General features: G+C 39.6%; 1 protein-coding gene across 1 annotated transcript; it reads right to left on the bottom strand.

Moving 5' to 3' along the window:
• Positions 1-12,097: 12,097 nt before the first annotated feature.
• LOC147477750 (uncharacterized) lies at positions 12,098-12,661 on the bottom strand. The gene has a single exon (XM_086586070.1). The coding sequence runs from the start codon at positions 12,659-12,661 to the stop codon at positions 12,098-12,100; it is 564 nt and encodes a 187-aa protein (XP_086442196.1).
• Positions 12,662-21,509: the final 8,848 nt, after the last annotated feature.

The raw sequence follows: 21,509 nt of genomic DNA, 5'->3' as shown, positions 1-21,509 counted from the left end.
TTTTAGATGACCATGGCATTACACATCAAACCTCCTGTGTAGATACACCTCAACAAAATGGGGTTGCTGAGAGAAAGAACAGGCCCATTCTTGAAGTCGCACGATGCTTAATGTTTCAAACAAATCTCCCAAAGTTTTATTGGGCAGAGGCAGTCCTTACTTCCACATACTTGATTAATCGTATGCCATCTTCAGTATTAGGAGGCAAAACACCACACTCTGTTCTTTTTCCTGGTCAATCTTCTTTCCATCTTCCCCCTCGGATTTTTGGTTGTATCTGCTTTGTTCATAATCTTAAGCCAGGTCGTGATAAGTTAGACTCTCGTGCTATTAAGTGTGTTTTCCTTGGGTATTCACGTACACAGAAAGGGTACAAGTGTTATTGTAAGACCCCTATTTTATATTTACATTATCTGCGTAACAATATTTAATATTTTTGTATTTGACTGTATTTTCTGGTCAACGTGCTAGCGTGTGAAATACCAAATAATAATTTCGAATAATGTTAATAAATGAAACTAGCATTTGAATTTTGAATATGGATAGGGTATCTTTCATTTTTGGAAAGCTTTAATTAAAAAGGAAACAAGGTATTAACCTAAGTAACATATATATAATCCTTTTTAATAGAAATAATATTTCCATAGTTAGGATATAAGAATAATCAGTAATTTGGAAGTTAAGGAGAATATAGGGTGTCTCGAGAAACTTGTTTTTCTCGAGAAACCTCACACAACACACACAAGCCAACAAATGGAGAAGAACACGGATTTCGCGAGCTATTTTGGGATTGGATCTTTCATTATTTTAGTAGATATTTTTCATTCTTTGTTAACACATACCGTGAGTAGTTTATCTTTTTCGGTTTCTCAGATATAGACACCGTGAATGGACTTTAAAACCATGTTTTGTTCATCCTTCATTGTCCGCTCTTTTCTCTTCAAAGATTATTCTTCTTGTGAGTGGTTAGTCTTGGTTGTTGCTCGCGACTTAGACGCTTGCATTAATGCACCACTTTTAGTTTACTGAAGAACCACCGTTCTATTTCTTTTCATGCCGTTTTTTGGTTCTGAACAACCATGGATTTTTTTTGACTGTACATGTTTATACTCTGAAGAGTTGTTAGTAATCGCCTACTCCATTAGGGTGGTGGGGAAGGGAGACGCTGAGCCCCTAACCTCCTCCTCATTAAAAAACGCCATTTCGCCATTCTTGAAGTTACCGCGGAAATTTTGATTGTTTTGTTTTTATTTCGTGTTTGAACTGTTTTGGTGTAGTGAGGGTTGTTGGGTTGAGGTATGGTGGTAGTAGAGAGTTTGTGGGGGTTGGAAAAGCTCCAAGAACACTAAGGGCGGTCGGATCTAAGAATTTTGAAGTGTTTTAAAAACTGAAAATCGGTGGTTGAGTGGTGAAATAAAGTCGTGGGGTTTTTCACCCACATAATTTTCGCTGGGTTATTAATGGGTGGTGTGTGAAGGCTTTTGGGGGTGGCTGGAAGGAGCGGCTGTTGCTGCGGAAGGGATGACCGCGAGAGCGATCCAGTGCTCCAGGTCACTGTTTAGTTTTTGGGACTTAGGACTAATTAGTGGGCCGGACCCTGTTAGTTTTGGTTGGGCCGGTTTACAAGATTTAGGTGGGCTGGTCCTAAAATTTGAATTGGGTTGCATGGGATCTAGTTAGAATTGAGATTTCTAGTTGGGCCAGATCAGTTATGGGCCGGGTTAAACCGGGTCAGTTTAGCTAGTTGCTTAGGACCAAGGTTTGAACTCTTTTTAAATATGGGTTTGGGTGAGGACCGGGAGAAATGACCACCGGTTAGGACCGTTGACTGTTGACCCGTTGACTTTTTCCAAAAATGTTATAGATGGTATTTATGGACCCATCCGATGATAGGATGTGGGTGACTCTTGTATAAACTTGTTTGTCAGTATCTAATATAGATTTGACGTTGATCTTGTGTTAATATTGACACGTGAAGATAGAGAAATTTTAAGATGCATAGATATATACAATGGAATAAATTACGTAACGAAAATCCTAGAACCTGACTACCACAACTCATGTGATTTGCCTTGTGTGGGCGTATGTGATATGATTGACCCATGTGTTGGGTGTATATATAAGATGTGATTGACCCATGTGTTGGGCAATCGTAGCCGAATAGTGGCTTGATTATTCCGTTCGCAAAATAGAACGATGATGCATAATATTTTATGCCGAATAGGGGCATTACTTACATAATTGCTTCCGTGTGAGGATTTACCTGGTGTGCGGCATCCCGCTCAGTGGGTAGTTACGCACGGAGTGGTTCATTATGTAAGGGGAGGCATGTGGATGTACATGTTCGGCGTTGGGTAGCGATTGTGGTAGCCAGGAAAACTAGGTAAAACATAGAGACGACGTGTTACTAGGGACACTTGATAAATGTTACTGATATGTTATTTTCCCCTTCGATTGTGGATAGCAAGTTAAGCTTTTAATTTATGCTATGATTATCACGCATTGCCTTGCGTGAGAGTGGGTTAAACTAATTATTCTTGCAGAGAGGACCCACTCTGCGATAGAGCATGCATTACGGTAAGTATTAGGATGTCATAAGTTATTTACTCATAGTTAGAAGCTAAGGTGCCTTTATGAAGGAACTAACTACCTTAAGCTAAGGCGCCTCGATGGAGGAACTACCTGCCATGTAAAGAGTGAAATATTATGTATGTCTAAATGGTTTTCTAAGGCTACTCATACCAACATTATTTATAATGTTGACCCGATTTGCATGTTTGCTAATCGGGTGTGTTCTTATATGAACATAGTCGATCACCGACGGGGGTTAGTGATGTAGAAGAAGGTGGCGGGCTGTTCGTGATTGATGTTAGCATTTATTTTTTTCAATAAGATGTTGTTTCATTTTTCCTCAGAGATGTAGTGGAAATTTGTTGGGGACATATGTTTAAATTTATTTTTTCCGTATTATTAAGTGAAGAAGTTTGTAACTTAATTCTGATCACAAGTATTCATAATGATGAGTGGATTGTTTTGAGTATTTTATTATATTTGTTTTCCGCATGTGTTATTATTCATTAGGGTTATGATATAGATTGGGTTTTGAGTTGTTGTCACATCTCGGATATCGAGGAATCGGATATCATCTATATTATCTGATTTATCGAAATTCGGGGTGTGACAGTTATAGTCCTCATCTACGCAAATCATTTGTCTGTGCTGATGTTACCTTTTTTGAAGATGTCCTGTTTTACTCTTCAGAAGGGAAGATGTCCTCTGAACCATTTGAGGATTGTGTTATGCCATCTGGTGGTGCTGGATATGATCTTGGTGAAAATGAGGGAGCGAGTGAAGAAGGAACGCCACCGTGCTCCATCGATAGCCTTCGAGGAGCGACTGCGCTCCCTCGATGGTTGAGTTCTAGGCAATCGAAGCGACTGCGCTAATCGATAACCTTCCAGAGCTGGCGTACCAAGCGACCTTCGGGTTGCCATTCTAGAGTTTGAGGCCGAAAAGTTCAACTCGCTACGCTCGCCCTCACCTCTTCCTAATCGCGGTCCGTGGATCCTATTGCCATTCCATCCTCGACCTTGATGTTCCGATTGCACTCAAAACTTGAACGCCCACCGCCCAAGATCGTCTTCCTAGTAAGTATGCTCAGTATTCTATTTCTAAGTATGTTTCCACTGATCATTTACCACCATCTGTCAAGTCTTTTTCTACGTCCTTGTTGTCTGTCTCTGTCCCGTCTAACTACAGGGATGCTCTATCTCATCCTGGCTGGAAGCAAGCAATGGACGAGGAGTGCCTTGTATTCTAATGACACTTGGGTTCTTACAAATCTTCCTTCTGGGAAGAAAGCAGTTGCTTGTAAGTGGGTTTTCACTATTAAGCATAATCCGGATGGTACTATTTCTCGTTTAAAGGCTCGTCTGGTTGCAAAAGGCTTTACCCAGACATATGGTATTGATTACTCCGAGACGTTTTCTCCTGTTGCAAAGCTCACCTCTGTGCGTATTGTGATTTCTCTTGCCGTTCATCATCACTGGCCTCTGTTTCAATTGGATGTTAAGAATGCCTTTTTACATGGCGATCTTCTGGAGGAAATCTATATGGTTCAACCTCCTGGTTTTGTTGCTCAAGGGGGGAAAGTCTGTCGATTAAAGAAGTCTCTTTATGGGCTCAAGCAGTCTCCTAGAGCTTGGTTTGCGAAGTTTAGTCAGGTTTTGATGGCTAATGGAATAACTAGGTGTGAATATGATCATTCCGTGTTTTACCGAAAGACCCAGTAAGGGATTATTGTCTTAGTTGTGTATGCTGATGATATCATTGTTACAGGGTCTGACAAACAAGGTATTGATCGACTTAAAGTCAATCTCTCAAGACAGTTCCAGACCAAAGATCTAGGAGAACTGAAGTATTTCTTAGGCATTGAAGTTACCAGGTTCCCTGGTGAAATTCATCTCTCACAGAGAAAGTATGTATTAGACCTTTCGGTTGAGGCGGGTAATTTAGAGCTTGCCCAAGAGAGAGACTCCTATGGATTCGAACGACAAACTCGGTCGGATGTTGGAGAGATGTATGCCGATATTGAGGGATACCGTAGATTGGTGGGAAAGCCGATCTATGCTACTATTACTCGCCTCGATATCTCCTTTGCAGTCAGTGTAGTATCTCAGTATATGCATGCACCACGGATTCCTCACTACCAGGCAATTATTCGTATTCTGAGGTATTTGAAAGGTTCTCCTGGTCGTGGATTAGTCTATCGTTCTAATGGAAATTTTGATGTTGTTGGATATTGGATGCCGATTATGGGGATCGGTTCGGATAGACGTTCCACCACTGGGTATTGTACTTTCCTTTGTGGAAATTTGGTGACATGGAAGAGTAAAAAGCAAACAGTTGTGTCAAAGTCTAGTGCAGAGGCTGAGTATAGAGCTATGGCTCAAGGGACTGGTGAGTTAATGTGGATTCGTAATCTGCTACATGAGTTAGGTTTCGAGGTACAGCTACCGATCCCTCTTCATTGTGACAATCAGGCAGCCATTCATATCGCTTCTAATCCAGTATTTCATGAGAGAACTAAGCACATAGAGGTAGATTGTCATTATGTCAGACATAAGGTTGAAACAAAGGAGATAAGTACTCCTTATGTGGCTTCTCGAGATCAGTTAGCTGATATCTTCACCAAACAAACCTGATTGATTCCAGATCGAAGTTATATTGGTAACAAGCTGGGCATGAACGATATCTATGCTCCAGTTTGAAGGGGGGTGTTGAAGTATGTAGTGTCGGTCTCACACATTCTATAAGTGTGAGACCGTACCTTATTTAGCTTGTTGCTATTTAGGTTATTCCATCTCTAGTATAAATATATGTATTGTAGGTTAGGGTAAACATACTCAAAACCCTACCTTCTTCTTATGTCTCCATCATTTCTTCTTCTTCTATGCACTCAATCCCTTTAACCTAACAAGCTAACCACCATATGTATCTCCTAGCATAAATAACATTTCTTGTTAACCTCCTTTTAGAATTCAGCACTGAACCACTTCCATCCATTATTGCTTTTTAGTCCTAAAAGTGGATGCTGCAACATTAATTTCCACAGTACATAACTAAATGAAAATATAAACAGAAGAATATAGCATCAACAAAGGTAGCATCAATGCGCTCCTTCTAAACGTTTCAAGTTTTAACAAGTTCCTGTACATTACGTCCATACTCATGATTGATTTAGACAAAAAAAATAACACTTTCTATTGCAGAATTTGGGTTTAATCTCCCAGGTTGATACACAATTAGCATAAAAAAAACCCCTCATTACATACTAACCCATAAAAACCCTATATTTTTCTAAAATACCCACCACACATAAAACTAAATATCTCAAATTTATCTTCTCTCTTTCTTCTCGCCGGATCCTCTATTCTTGTAAACCCTAGATATCCTGCAAAATCAAATTAAAATGACAAAACAACCGAAAAATAAGAGAGAAACACACAACAAAACAAAAAAAATCGAAAGTTTTCATGTCACAAACAAAAAGGAAAGCAACTACCGATAAAAAGACGAAATCGAAGGTAAAAATCATTTTTTTTTTTAAATTTTGTTTATAAATAAATGAAATCTAAGGTGAGAATCATATTTTTTTTTAAAAAAATTGTTTGTAAATACAATTTTTTTTATGAGAATTTATATTTTTATATATGCAAATGCCTAATTTATATATGTATGAATTTGTAAATTACATATATAGTTTCGTATGTAAATTCGTATTTAAGCATATTTTAAGTTTTCTGAAATTGATATTAGTTGACACTCTGTAGTTGATATGAAATTCACACTTTGTAGTTGATATGAAGATTTGAATTTGTATCATATTTACATAGCCTGTGCAAATTTGAATGTAAATTCATATTTCTATGTGAATGTAAATTTACATTTGTATGCTTGCTTTCATCAGTACTGTTTTGGTTACAATAATAACTATGAAAATTTATATTTTCGTATGTTTACTTATATAGCTGAATTTGCTGTGTAAATTTGTATTTTCATATATGTGAAAGTAAATTTTGAAATGTCAGTTTAACAGACTTATTTATTATTTTCCCCTTTATTGCAATAGGAGGTAAAACCTATTAGCTATACCAAGGTGTTTTGTTATACTATTTTGCCTATGTTAGCACTTTTTCAAGAGTTCAAATGAAGAATTAGAGATGTTCAAATCGCCAAGACGAAAGAAACTCTTTTTGGACAAATTTTTTATAGGTTTTGTTGAAGGACATTGGAAAGACTGAGTTGAATGGGGAGGAAGAGAGAAATAGACTGGGAAAACCTAATTCGATGTACAACTTAAAGGAAAGGAATATGATACATAAAACATATGATATCTATGTGGTGGAAACTAAGAAAACATTTCAAAGAAAGAATATCATGAAATGATGTGTTGTGTTTTATTGGTGGTCTGGTGGATCACTTTGGGATACTAATTTTGTTTGAATTAAGGACGTAAATCTTTGATCTTTTATGTAATGTTAGTTTGTCTTTGAATTCTGAATGTAACTTTTGGATACTAATTTTGTTTGAATTCTTGATCTTTGAATTCTGGATGTAATGGAAAAAATAAACCTGATACGTTTGTCAGATTTCCATAGCCATGTCAGAAAAAAGTTTATCAGAATTCATATTTGCATATGTAAGTTCAGATTTGCATAGTCTGTGTCGCCTGTTAGATGACAAAAAAAAAAAAACGTTTGTGAAAATCCATGTGTATATGTAAATTCATATTTACATAACTTGTGTCACCTGTCAGATGTCAGAAAAAATGCATATGAAATTTCATATTTGCATATGAAAATATGAATTTTCATTGCATAGCCTGTGTCACCTTTCAGAACTCAGATGTTAGAAAAAACGTCTATGAAAATTCAGTGATATTGCTATATAGTTTTAAGTTTGCATAATACAAGGTCATCACATACCAAAAAAATACGAGGGTTTGAGCATTTGGTTTGGGTGAAAGTTGTATGATTACAATGGTGATTCATGAGTCGTATTTGTTATTCATCTTTGTGGAAATAAATGTAATCCAATGTCAGAAAGAAAATGTTATTGTAAACCGTACTTTTTTCATTTTTTCAATAGCCATTATCCATCTTGAACAAAAAGAACTTCGATCTACATCACATCTTATGCGGGTTAAAATTTTCATAGGTTAATCTTTTGTGTAATTAAGATTTTCATAGCATACGTCCGATATTAGTATTGTTTTATTTTAGTAATCTACTACGAAAATCTAAATTTTTATATATAAATACAATTTTGCATAGGTTAAACAACTATAAAAATTCATAGATTATCTAAGTTTTTACCGACATGTTTAATTTCAAAAACTAATATGTAAAAATATATTTCCATACGTTTTTTCATTAGGCTTGTTTTGTTTCACAAATAATTCTACTATATAAACTTAAAATTTCATATGTAAATTCAACTTTTCATATATCAAACTACTCTGTAAAATTAAATTTGCATATGTAAATTCAAATTGTCATATGTCACACTACTATGTAAATTTAAAGTTCCAAATGAAAATTAGAAGTCGAGCTTGTTCAGATTTTAAAGTTAGTACGATGCAAATGGCTAGTTCATTCCTGGAATTGAAAACATCTTGTGTTTTAGAAATAGAAAGTATCCACCAATGAACAAATTGAATATGGCAGTAGTAGGCTCATGACCTCTTCCAATCACGATGTCCTTCATCCATCAATATTTGTCTCGCCCAAAGCAATTAATGAAAAGAGTATAATAGTTGGTACATCTTTATGATTCTTTCACCAATATAACCAAAAATCATAATGTTACACACATGTGGTATCAAAGAAACGTCGAGTAGAGAAATGTATAGACAAATGATTGTGGTTCATGCAATTGTATTCCCCATGGGCATTTCCACAAATACACTACCAGCAATAAGTAGATTCAACTTCTCCCCCAGTCGCCCACTCAATTTTGTATCTATAAAATGGTTATCTATAAACCCATTTTTTGTCACAATGAAATCGGTGTTCTTTTTTAGTGTAAGGATGAAGAATCTTTGTTGTTTGTCTGCTTTATTGGAAAAGTGTTCTTCAATGTAAGGATCTTCAGTTAATTTAAGGGTTTGATTTAATGAAAATAGTAGAATGGGAAATAGAAAATTTCGGGGGATAAGAATTAGACCGCAAATTGCTCATAATCTGGAAAACAGTGAGGTTAATTAGCAAGGTGTAAATAATAGGAAGATTATATGGGTATGTTCGTGAGAGAGGAGTTTACATATAACCGGATTGGATTGAGGGGGCTGAGGCCCATTTCTTGCTTTCTATTGAAACTATTTCGATTCTTTATATAACAAAAAAGGTTTTAAACCTGCTCCATTCTTTGCCATTTTGGCTTCAACAACAATTTTGCTCACGAGGTAAACGTGCTTTGGGCATTGCAGGGGAAACTAGTTGTAGGCAAAAACTTCTCCTAAATGGAATGATGTAGCCAATATTGTTCTTAAATAAGTGCAAGTGTTTTAACTACGGTCATAGTACAAGTTTGCAACAGTATCAATGAAATAGAGAAACCACAAATCAAGCCTGGACTACCAATAGTTTTTCTTAAAATGCAAGCGTACGTCTTAACTGTTGTAAGCAGATAAAAGAAAACAATAGAAGACAAGGACAGAATAACAGGTAATAACCAAGGCGCGGATTAGGCTGTCCTTAAGGAAAGATTTCGCCCCTTCCAATGGTGCAGAAAGGCAATAGTGGCGTCTTCCTCACAGGATTCAATGGTTAACAGCAGTCTGACTTTGCACTAGAACAGACTACCCTCTAGAACAGCAATATAACTCTCTCTGGCGGCTGATAGGAAGAAGAGAAGAAGATTGAAACAATAAAAGACTTATCTGTTTCGTGTAGGGTGTATCCACGAGGAGTTTCGTTTTCATTTGGTGTGGAGGCAAAGAAGATGCACGACTTTCGCCTCGGCCGATATAGAGGCAGCTAAAGACACGAAGTTCTATCTCTGCCCCCTCTCTCTCTCTGTTCTGTGATTGATCTCTCTCTATGAACACAGCAGTGTTTATATAGAGTTATTATCGTATCATAGATGGAGAAGGACACCTCTCTAATTCGGTTTCACAAAACCAAGTTGAAGTAGAACTCTCAAGCTGATACAGAATCCAACTGTAAGTGGAACTCCAGCCGAAACTTGTTCAAAAAGAAAAAGTTTAGGCTATTGATAATCCACTACCCACTAGACTAACAGCCCAAGCCCACGACACGACGCGACTCGGCTCGGTTCGGTGCGGGGCGGGCGGGCGCGCGCGTGTGTGGCTTTGGGTGAGTCCTCCCTCCTAACACAAAAGCCTTTGTACCCTAAGGGCACGCCCTTATGCTAGAGGTTCACCTCAAATACCTCACTTGCTAGTGGTGGTTCATCAATGTGGGACTAAACAACACACAAGTATTTGAAATACACATGAAGATTCCAACAATCCCCCACTATTTCAAAATACTTATAGTCCCCCACTATTTTGGAATAGGATATTACAAAAGAAATGGGTTAACAAAATGCCAGAGAGAATCGAAAAAACAATGCATAAGATACTGGTGCTTTTCGGGCTTGAACCAGTCATAGGGTAACATGTCTTATAATACGTGAAAGTGGTGGATTAAAAAATCTTTGAACCAACATTCCCTTGTAGTAAAATAGAGGACATGCACCCACATTGCTCCTTCATTATATGCCCGTTTCAAGGCGGTGTTGGCGCTTTTGGCCCTTCAAGGCTTTCGTGTTATGTGAATGCTCTAGAGTATTTGCACGAATACTCATAAGAACCGACCCAGTTCTACATTCACGAGGTGGATATCCATCAAGTGTACATAGCAGGTTAAAATACACTATCTCATAAAAATAATGGACTATGGATTCCATTAAGAGTAAAATAACTCATCCTTTTTCTCATTGCTATTCAAGTTATACAAAGTATACAATAATGCTATCTAGTCATAGGGTGGGACGCCTCAAATAAAGACAATAGCATACCGAGCTTAACGAGGTGACTTGTTTTTCCCTTTGAACCTACTTCATGGGATCTCCAATCACATAGGTGGGGTTGCCGTCGCCTAAGCCCTCTATCTAAGGCAAAAGTCCCATCCCCTCGACGTATCAACCACTTGTCTCCTCGTTAAGTGGCTTTGTCGAGGATCGCCAAATTTAACTCGACTTCACATAATCTAGAGCCACAACTCCAGATTCAAAGGTTGCTTTATAGGATCAGTAGTCTCGCAATAATATGCCTGCTTTTCCCATTATACAATTTGCTCTTTTGCCTTTGCTATTAGCGGCCGACAAATACAATGCATAGGTGCCTAGAGGCGTTTTGTACCAATAGGAAGATCCGCCAAGAGGTTTCTAAGCCACTCGGCCAAAGACTTGCTTTATCTAAAGCAATAAGCTCGGACTCCATGGTTGAACGAGCTATCAAGGTCTGCTTAGAAGATTTCCAAGCGACTGCACCTCCACCTAGGGTGAAAATATAACCACTAGTGGACTTGATATCATGAGAATCAGATATCCAGTTTGCATCACAATAACCCTCTATCACAGGTGGAGTTTGTCTAAACCTTATGCCGTAATTCATTGTTCCTCTCAAGTACTTGGCTAATCTCTAACGACTCCAATGTTCGACTAGGACAATGAGTGTATCCGCTTAGCCCGCTAACCGCATAAGCAATGTCGGTCTAGTGCAATTCATCAAGTATATGAGACTACCAATAATTTGGGCATATCTAGATCGAAGTACACCATGTTGAGCATTTTTCCGAAGTTCACTATTTGCCTCATAAGGTGTCGCATAATGCGGGCTTACTATCATAAAAGTTAAACTTCTTCAAAAACTTCTCAACATAATGCTCTTGTGAAAGTGAAAGATATAGCCATCATCGTTTTTCGATGATTTTGATTCCAAGAATCACGCAGACTTCTCCCAAATCCTTCATTTCAAATTGGGAGGATAAAAACATCTTGGTGTTTCTCACAACATCAAGGCTAGGACTCATGATTAACATGTCATCCACATATAGACAGATAATCACATATGAATTCACATCAAAAGATTTGAAGTAAATACATTTATCAGCATCATTTATGTGATATCCATTAGACATCATGACACTGTCAAACTTTTCATGCCATTGTTTTGGCGCTTGTTTCAACCCATATAAAGACTTAACTAACTTGCATACTTTATGCTCATTCCCCGGTACTATCGTACCCTCAGGCTGCATCATATATATTTCTTCATCAAGATCACCATTCAAAAATGCAGTTTTTACATCCATTTGATGAATAAATAAATTATGAATAGCAGCTAGAGCCATTAGAACTCTTATAGAAGAAATCCTAGTTACAGGAGCATAAGTATCAAAATAGTCAATGCCTTTTTTCTGGGAGAATCCCTTGACTACAAGTCTAGCCTTGTTTTTTTTTTTTGCACGCAAGTAAGAAAATTTATTAAAGAAGGAATTGTCGAAGATAATACAAGTTACATACTGTATCAACCAAAACGATAATATGTCCTAAAGGGACATTCTATCTTAGAGACAAAGTCTGGTCTACAAGAATGCCATACTGAAGTGCCCATCAATAAAGTGGATCCCTTCCTTGCGGCTGCATCCGCGCTAAAGTTGCATTCTCTCCAGACATGTGATAGCTTCCAGTGTCGTAAACGGGCGATTGCTCGCTTCCATCTCGCTCGAAACCTCCATGGGATTGCCTCGCCATTGAAAGCTTTTACAGCAGCTTCTGAGTCGGCTTCTATCCATATGCAACCCCAATCCATCTCCACCGCTTTCTCGGCTGCCATGACTATGGCTGTGCATTCGGCATGATAGCTGTCTACCCGACCCAGACCCACAGCCAGAACCCCAACCACAGCTAACTCCTTATTCCGGCATACCATACCAGCCCCGCCCTTACTAGGAACTCCCTGGACTGATCCATCAGTGTTGCATTTGATTACGTTGCCCACTGGAGCGACCCAATGCACTTCTTGGATCGACTGTGCTGGTGCGCTTTTCACATGTACGTCCAACCTATCAAGAATGCGAAATTCTTGCATGTCATTGCGTTTTTTGCCTTTGGACAGCCAGCCCGAAACCTTGATCCCCTTCAGCACTTCTCTCTTAATGAAACTCAAGCGGATAGGGATGTCCTCGAAGTGCTTTCGGTTCCGGGTTTTCCATACCTGCACCATAATGTGGACTATGGCCGCGTTCCACAAGTCTTGGACGATAGAGCTTCTCCCTTTTGCTATTCTCTGTAGAGCTTTTCAAGCTATGCTCCCGAATATTCGATTCGAACAAATCTGCTGCCCATGCCCAAATTTCTCGAGCCTTGCTGCAGTCCCATAACATATGCTGAACGTTTTCCTCCTCTTGCTGGCAGAGGTGACATCGTGATGCAAGATTGACTCCTACCTTTTTCACTCTATCCTCTGTTGGTACCGCCTTGTGCAGCAGCTTCCACGCTATACAAGCTGTTCTGGGGTGTAGATGCACTGCCCATAGCTTCTTAAGCCATGAGATCTTGTTCTTCTTCCGTCTAATAGCTTCAAACGCAGACTGAACTGTGAAAGTGCCATCTATTTCTGGTTTCCAAATACGAATGTCCTCTTCCCCACTAGGTTGTGGGATAGAGGACAAGTCTATGCCCAGCCGCATGAATACTTCAGTTACTGCCTCTGGAAACTTCCACTTATTGTCCTCTATAACATCTGCGACCTTTGCCTTTGAAACCGGACAGTTCACCTCGAGGAGCCCCATGACCGATTGCCCTCGCCCAATTATCTCCATAGATCCACCTTGTCGCCTTTGCCGATGATCCATCCAGTGAGAGGTTGTACTTCCTGTAGTGCACCTCGAAGACCTGGCCAAACCGATGAAGGTTTGTGGTAAGTGAGGTAGCTTCCATCCTTTTTTGTGAATTTCCTGCTCATGAAGATACTCCAATCATTTTGTTTGTTTAAGAAGCCCCATGCTAACTTAAGTAAGCGCTTTGTTCAGCTCCTCCAACCTTTCGTATTCCAAGCCCCCTTCATCCTTGGGTTTACAAACACTTTCCCACTTAAGAGTGATCATTCGATCTCTTCAGAGGATCCCCCGACCATATAAAATTCCTTATGGCCGCTTCCGCCCTTGATGCTTTTCTTGGGCCATTTATACACCGACATGTTGTGTATCGGTATGCTTGAGAGGATAGCCTGTACCATGATCACTCTCCCTTGAAAAGATAGCAACCTGCCTGCCCACCCAGAAGCTTTCCGTTTGATTCTATCGACTAGAGGTTGAATACATCTACTTGTGACTCTGCCTTTAAAAAGCGGGACACCAAGATAAGTTTCCGGGAGCTCTCCTTCTTTGATATCCAAGAGTTCCTCTATTTTCCTTTTCTTAACACCTGCCATATTCCCCAGAAAGATTTTGCTTTTCGTGGTGTTAAAGAATTGGCCAGCTGCGTGTTGATACTCTGAAAGTGCCTCCTTCAGTCTTCTGAGCCCTCGGATGTCACCATTTGCAAACAGAAAGAGATCATCCGCAAAAAGAAGATGGGTAGGCCCAGGAGAATCTCCGATGGTCACCATCGGCTTCACGAGGCCAACCTGAAAACAGTGATTTATTCTCCTACTGAGGACATCTTCCGCCAAGTCGAAAAGGAATGGGGACAGGGGATCCCCCTGCCTCAGCCCTCTTCCAGCTACAAAGAACCCACATGGTCCGCCGTTTATCATAACTGATAGCTTTGCACTGCTGAGAATTGTCTCAACCCAAGCACACCACTTTTTGGAGAAGCCAAATCTCTTCATAACCTCGGCAAGGAACTCCCCTAAGAGTGTCGAACGCCATGCTATGTCCTTCAGCCCAATGTTACCTCCCCTTCGATGGTGCTCAAGCTCATTCATCATTTCTGAAGCTAAACAAATGCCCGTGGAGCTAGTCCTTCCTGTGATGAAGCCGAGCTGTTCACAACTGATCAACTTGGTTGCCATTAGTTTAACCCTTATAGACAAGATTTTTGTAATAATCTTAAAAAGGAAATTACTCAAACATATAGGTCTATAATGATTTACAGCTTTGGCATTAGATACCTTTGGTAGGAGCACCAAAAAGTTTGAGTTCATACCCTGCGGCAGCTTGTTGTCTTTGAAGAAAGAGATAATGGCTTTGCTGACATCCAGTCCCACTATATCCCAAAAAGTTTGATAAAATGCACCTTGAAATCCATCCGGGCCTGGTGAGCTATTAGCGTCCATGTTAAAAACAGCATGCTTGATCTCTGTGATGGTAGGAATTTCTGAGAGATTTGCATTCTCCTCGTCAGTCACAAGCTTCGGTATGAGCTCCATCAGTCCAACATTGGGTATGACTGCTTGCGGCTTGTACTTGGCTTCAAACACTGAGACTATGTGCTGCTTTATGTCTTGTTGTTGCTTAAGGATGGTTCCATCGCCTTTCTGAATTTCCAGGATCAAGGCTTTATTCATTCGCAGCTTGTGAAGCGCATGGAAGTAGGCTGTGTTCCTGTCCCCTTCAAAGGCCTCACTAACTCTAGCTTTTTGCCGCCATTGTGCCGCTTCAGTGTCCAAAATGCCATTTAGTTCCTCTTCTTTATTCCGTTCCCTTTCCTGTAGCTGGACATTAAAGGGGTCCTCTTCTTGCTCCTTCATTATCCTTTCCAGATCCTCTGTCACTCTCTTTTTCTTTTTGCTCAAATCCCCGAAAGTGTCCCAGCTCCATGCTTTTAGGACTTCCTTCAACCTTTTAAGTTTTTTCATGACTTTTCTGATAGGCGCATCCTCGAGGCGTTCTTCCCAGCTCTGTTTGACGACCTCTTTGAGGCTCTCATGCTTGATCCAATGTTTCTTGAACCTGAAAGGGATGTTGTGGGGCTTAGGAATAGCGGTGAACCATCCTACAATAGGGGAGTGATCCGAAATCCTCCGTTGTAGGATCTTGCTTCGCCATCCTGTGGCTGCATCTATCCATTTCTGATTAACCAAAATGCGATCAATTTTCTGTACCATTCTTTTGTCTTCGTGTCTTTTGTTTGACCATGAAAACTTGAAGCCTAGACTTGTAGTATCTATTAGCGCGTTCCCATTTATAAACTCCACAAACTCATTTACTGCTATACGACAAGGAAGCCTGCCCCCTTTTCTTTCTTCATTCGAAGTAACCACATTAAAGTCCCCTGCCACTGCCCAAGCTTCCACATTCAAACCCAGCTGCGACAACTCGTCCCATAGTGCTCGTCTTTGCACATAAGCTGATCTGGCATGAACCAGCGATATAAGTAGATCACCAGTTTTAATAGAGATATGTTGATGCGACATATCAACCAGATTTATTATAATTCCCTTCCTCCAAAAAACCCATAGATTCCCTATCCTATTGGGAATGTTATTATGTACGAAGTCCTCATTGAACCCCAACCTGCAAAGAAACTCAGGCGTCCTAGAAGGCGGAGATATGAGAGGTTCCGCCAGACATATAATGTCTGGTTTATGACTAGCTATGACTTCCTTCAGGTAAGTGATTGATTTTTCCTGTTTCACTCCCCTGATGTTCCAATAGCTTATATTCATTATTGAGGTATGGAGGCTAGTCTGGCCCTTGTAGATGGAGGTGGGAGGTCCTGCTCCATCCACTTGGGCTTTGTTGCCTTCTTCTTTTGTGTCCTCCATGTTCCTTCATTCTCAGCTCTCTCGGCTTCTTCTGCCTCCTCAGCCATGTCCGCCCAACAGGACGCTGCCAAAAGCGAGTCTGCTTCGTTAAGAGCTCTGAGAGTATTTGTGGTTGACTTGAGTGATGCAATGGGATCGGTCACTGCTGCAACAACCAATTGTAGCGAGTGGGCATCTTCAAATGGGCGTATCCCACAGACAGAGTTCTCACCTTCCTGAAACTTACCCCCAACTTGGTCATCTGCTCTTTCAGAGACAATAGCTTGATCACCCCTCAGTAACTGCCACTATTGACTTCCTAGCATTCTCCACTGAGCCAAGCGTTCCAGAATTTCGATTCGATCACAAGCGTCATCGTGGTCCTTTACCTCCATCTCACCGTGTTCTGCGGGATCTCTTCTAGTTCCGAAATAGAGTCCTGAAAGATTTCCCCCGACTCTGTTGCGTAAGCCTCTATCAAATACCCAAGGGCATCCTTGGTGCCACTCACTCCTGCATTCGGGGCTTGGGTAGTAGGATTCTTCTTCTTTCTATTTCTTTTGTTTTTTTTCCTCTTCCATGCCGGTTGGTCAGTCTCTGCTGCTTCCTTGCCGTTATTATTCTCAGGCAATTGTTCATCTGGCTTGGATGCATCGTTCCTGCCTCTGTTTTCTCCATCCCTTATCCTTCTCATCACCGTGCATTCCGCAATGACATGTCCTACTACTTTGCAGTGAGAGCATAATTTCGGCAATTTCTCCATTTCCACCTCCTGGAAGAAAGATTTTCCTTCCCCCTCCTCCACTAATATTTTTCCCGGGATAGGCTTGGCGAGATCTATTTCCACCAGAACTGACGCAAAGAAGCCGAAGTCTCGGTTTAGCGTATGCTTGTCAACACCTACTGGGTTCCCAAGACCTCTTGCTATGGACATCAGAATTTCATAGTCCCAATATTGTTGTCCAAGCTTTGGGAATTTCACCCAAACTGCTGCTGTGGAAGTTCGATGTATTGCTGGATCAAAGTCAGGCGTCCATTTTGAAAGTCGCAGCATTTGGTCGCCAAACTTCCAGGGGCCTCCACCCCAAATTTTTTTCAAGTCATCTTCACAAGTTAGTCGTATCATGAAAAACCCCTTGCCCAAAGGAACGATTTTCCAGTCCCCTTGCGGGTGCCATTTCTCCTGAGCTATTGTTTTCACTTCCTCTAGCTTTATTTTCTGAAACTCTAACCTTCCTATCAGGCAGAATTTGCAGTAAAGCATTCCTCTTTCAACTGCTTTTTGTGATAGTCTAATGGAAGGAATGTTTCCTTTCATCTCTGGGACTGGGAGATCAGCTAAGTTTATCTGTTGAGGTTGAGCACCTCGAACTTTATCTGCAAAAGAAGCTTTTGGAGCCCCAGTCCCATCCTTCACTATAACTGGATTTTCCTGTACCATACTGAGGCTTGTCTCACCAGTAACAGAGGATGGGTTCTCAAGAGCATAAAGATCCATGCTTGGTTAATTCCTTTCTAAACTCACACTGTCAGCAATGGAGGATTTTACTAGAAAAGGAAATAAACAACAAGCTAAAAACGGATAGAGAAACCCAATCTAAAGCTTTTTTACTATTCTAGGAAAAAAGGAAAGCACTAGATCACTGGAGTAGTTTAAGTTATCTCACACCAATTCCCCCCTAAGAGTGTCCCCATTTTAGCTTGTAAGTTTCAACACCTCTTCCACAAGTCTAGCCTTGTATTTCTCAATGGAACCATCTAGTTTCAATTTCTTTTTGAAGATCCACTTGTAACGTATAGGTTTCGCCCCAGGAGGTAGATCCACTATCTTCCATGTGTGATTAGCTATAATCGAATCTAGTTCTGAGTGTATAGCATCCTTCCAGAAAGGTGCATCTCGAGAACTGATTGCCTCATTATACGCCATGGGGATCATCATCAAGAAGAAATGTGTAAAAGTCATCACCAAAATTGGTGGATTTTCGTCTCTTTTTACTCTTCCGAATTTCTTGTTCAGAAATTTGAGGATCCGTTGATTGTTGTTCACTAGGAGCTACCAACCTCTCAATGCTAATTTTCAAAGGAAACAAAATCTCAAAGAAATCAGCATTTTTACTCTCTATAATAGTGTTAGCATCGACAAGGTTATTATCGATTTTACTACTAAAAAAATCTATATGCAAAGACTATTATGAGCATAACCAATGAACATACAATCAACGGTTCTAGGTCCCGATTTTTTTTTTTTAGGTTCGTTCACAAGAACCTTAGCAAGACACCCCACATTTTAAGTATGTCGGGGGGTAGGTACATGACCTTTCCATAACTCATATGGTGTCTTATTCCCTGTTTTCTTGTTGGGTATCCTATTCTCGTATATGGCAAGCAGATAGGATTGCTTCCCCCACAAGTTCGTGGAAGCTCCTTAACTTACAAGCATAGCATTCATCATCTCTTTTAAGTGTTACGTGTTTCCTTTTCGGCTACTCCATTAGACTCGGGAGAGTATGGTGGAGTAGTCTCATGAATAATGCCACTCTTGTCACAAAAGTCCCGGAAGGGGTTAGACTCATATTCTCCACCCCTATCGGACCAAGTCTCTTAATCTTCTGGTTAAAGCCGGTTTTCAACTTCGACTTTGTAACTTGAGAAACATCTCACCCGCCTCATGCTTGTGTCTAAGTAAATATACCATGGCGCACCTAGAGAAGTCATCTATGAATGTAATATAATAAAACTTCCCCCTCTAGACATGGTACTTCGAATTCACCCAAACCATATGAATAAGAGTTAGTAATCCGGCTTTTTATCTCTAGACACAGCTTCTATTGGGGTTTCTTCGTGGCTTTAGTCTCAAAGACATATGTCACACCCTAAATTCGACTGAGAATCTGAAAACATTATTTGTCCCCGACTCTTCGATCTCCGAGGTGTGACGCACTCTCCACTCCCAAAAACCCATAAACAGGTTTAAAATATGCGGATAATTAAAACCAATAAAAATTTTAACTTAAACAAAGTCCTCTTCATTATAAAACAATTTACAAATGAAAATGCAAATAATATTATCAAACCTGAAAATCTATATCACCTCAAGGGAAAACAAAACACGCACTGAGATGCAATGCTAACGCAAAACCACAAGCAAAGAACCAACCTTCTTCAACACTAAACCTGTCAAAACTTATCAACTATGTTCATTGAATGAACACACCCGATAAGCAAACATGCAAATCGGGTCAGCATTATAAACAATGCTGGTGTGAGTAGCCCTAAAATACAAATATACTTATACATATATATACACAATCCACAAGGCAGTTAGTTCCTCCACCGAGGCGCCTTAACTTTCAACGACTAATATAACATACTCAAGTACAATAATTAAGGCAGGTAGTTCCTCCACTTGAGGCGCCTTAACTTCTCACTAACCACACAACAAACTATACACATCATAAATAAGGCATGTAGTTCCTCCATCGAGGCGCCTTAGGTTCTAACTAAACAAATAACCAACCAAACATATTACCATAATTAGATTATTTCAGGCTTTCTTTGTGTGTCCCTAAAATCACGTCGTATCTATGTCTTACCTAGTTTCCTGGCTACCACAATCGCAACCCAACGCCGAACATGTACATCCAAATTGCCTCCCTTACATAATGAGCCACTCACCGATGCGTAACCACCCGGCCGGGATGCCGACACCGTAAATCCTCACACGGAAGCCAAATCTATGTAAGCACCGCCATTATTCTAAGCATAAAATATTATGCGATCATCGTTCTATTTCGCGAACGGAATAATCAAGTTAATTATTGACTCACCAGAGGGAGGGCCGCCGAAGGCCATTCAAATTTTAATCAAACGCCGAAGGGCACCGAAGGCCATTCAGATTAACTGAAACGCCAGAAGGGCCAATCACATGAGTTGTGGTAGTCAGGTTCTAGGATTTTCGTTATGTAATTTATTCAGGTGTCATACGTTAATGACTCATAAACATTCCACTATATCACGTGCAGGTCAATTACCTTATTGCACTAAGCCATAATATTTATAAACATCTCAATTATATCTCATAACCACTTTCATTCTTTCACGTGCCAATATATTATTGCACTACACCACATTCCCGTGGACAAATATTCACCGATACTATATTAGCATCTCACATATAAAATAATGGAGTGTATATACATTTCTCCAAGATATTGCATTAATATAACTATCCCAAAGATATTATATCATGTCACAATGCTTCAACGTGATCGCGATACATCTTTATTATAACGATTAGAAATATAATGTCTCCTAACATCTCAATATCGCCACGCGGTCAAAATACACAACATCAATGTCAAATCTTTCTTAGATAATGACAACCAAATATATACTAGCTTCCACAAGCATTTTATTACTATATGTGTCCATCTAATATACACATAAAACGAAAGCACAAATAAACAAATCCACAATCCACAATCAAAGCCCAATATATATATATATATATATATATATATATATATATATATATATATATATATATATATAAAATATAATATTATTGATATAGAATTGGTTTGGTCATTATTTATTTAGATTTGATTTGAGTAGTGTGTAAAGCATATATATATATATATATATATATACATATATATATATATATATATGTATATATATATATATATATATATATGCTTTTACACACTACCTCACGCCAAATCTAAATTAGATAATGACCAAACCAAGTTATACAATATCGACAATATTTTATATAATCAAATATGTGAAAACTGGAAAAGTCAACATTCCATTAGCCAATCCACAAGCGCCAACGGCCAAAGTCAATCGCCAAACGGTCAAAGGTCAACACCTCATGGTCAAGGTCAAACTCAACATGTCATGGTCAAAGCCAAACTGTCATCGTCAAAGTCAAAGGTGAAAGTCAACCGTCCATGGTCAAAGGTCAAAGTCAACGGTCGATGGTCAAAGTCAAACTGTCCTAGTCAAAGTCAAATTGTCCTGGTCAAAGTCAAACTGTCATCGTCAAAGTCAAACTGTCCTGGTCAAAGTCAAACTGTCATCGTCAAAGTCAAACCGTCGTTTCCGTGTTCGACAGGTTCAAGGTCATAACCATGGTCCATGGCTAAGGTCAAAGGTGCATGGTTCATGGCTCATGGCTAAGGTCATAGGTCGGACCCAACTAGCCAAAACCAAACCTTAAAACCCGAAAGTCTAAACATTGAAG

Source organism: Coptis chinensis, chromosome 9 (genome assembly GCF_015680905.1).
Source record: "Coptis chinensis isolate HL-2020 chromosome 9, ASM1568090v1, whole genome shotgun sequence".
Taxonomy (NCBI): domain Eukaryota; kingdom Viridiplantae; phylum Streptophyta; class Magnoliopsida; order Ranunculales; family Ranunculaceae; genus Coptis; species Coptis chinensis.
Note: the sequence above shows the minus strand (reverse complement) of the source record. Positions and strands in the feature narration are given on the sequence as shown.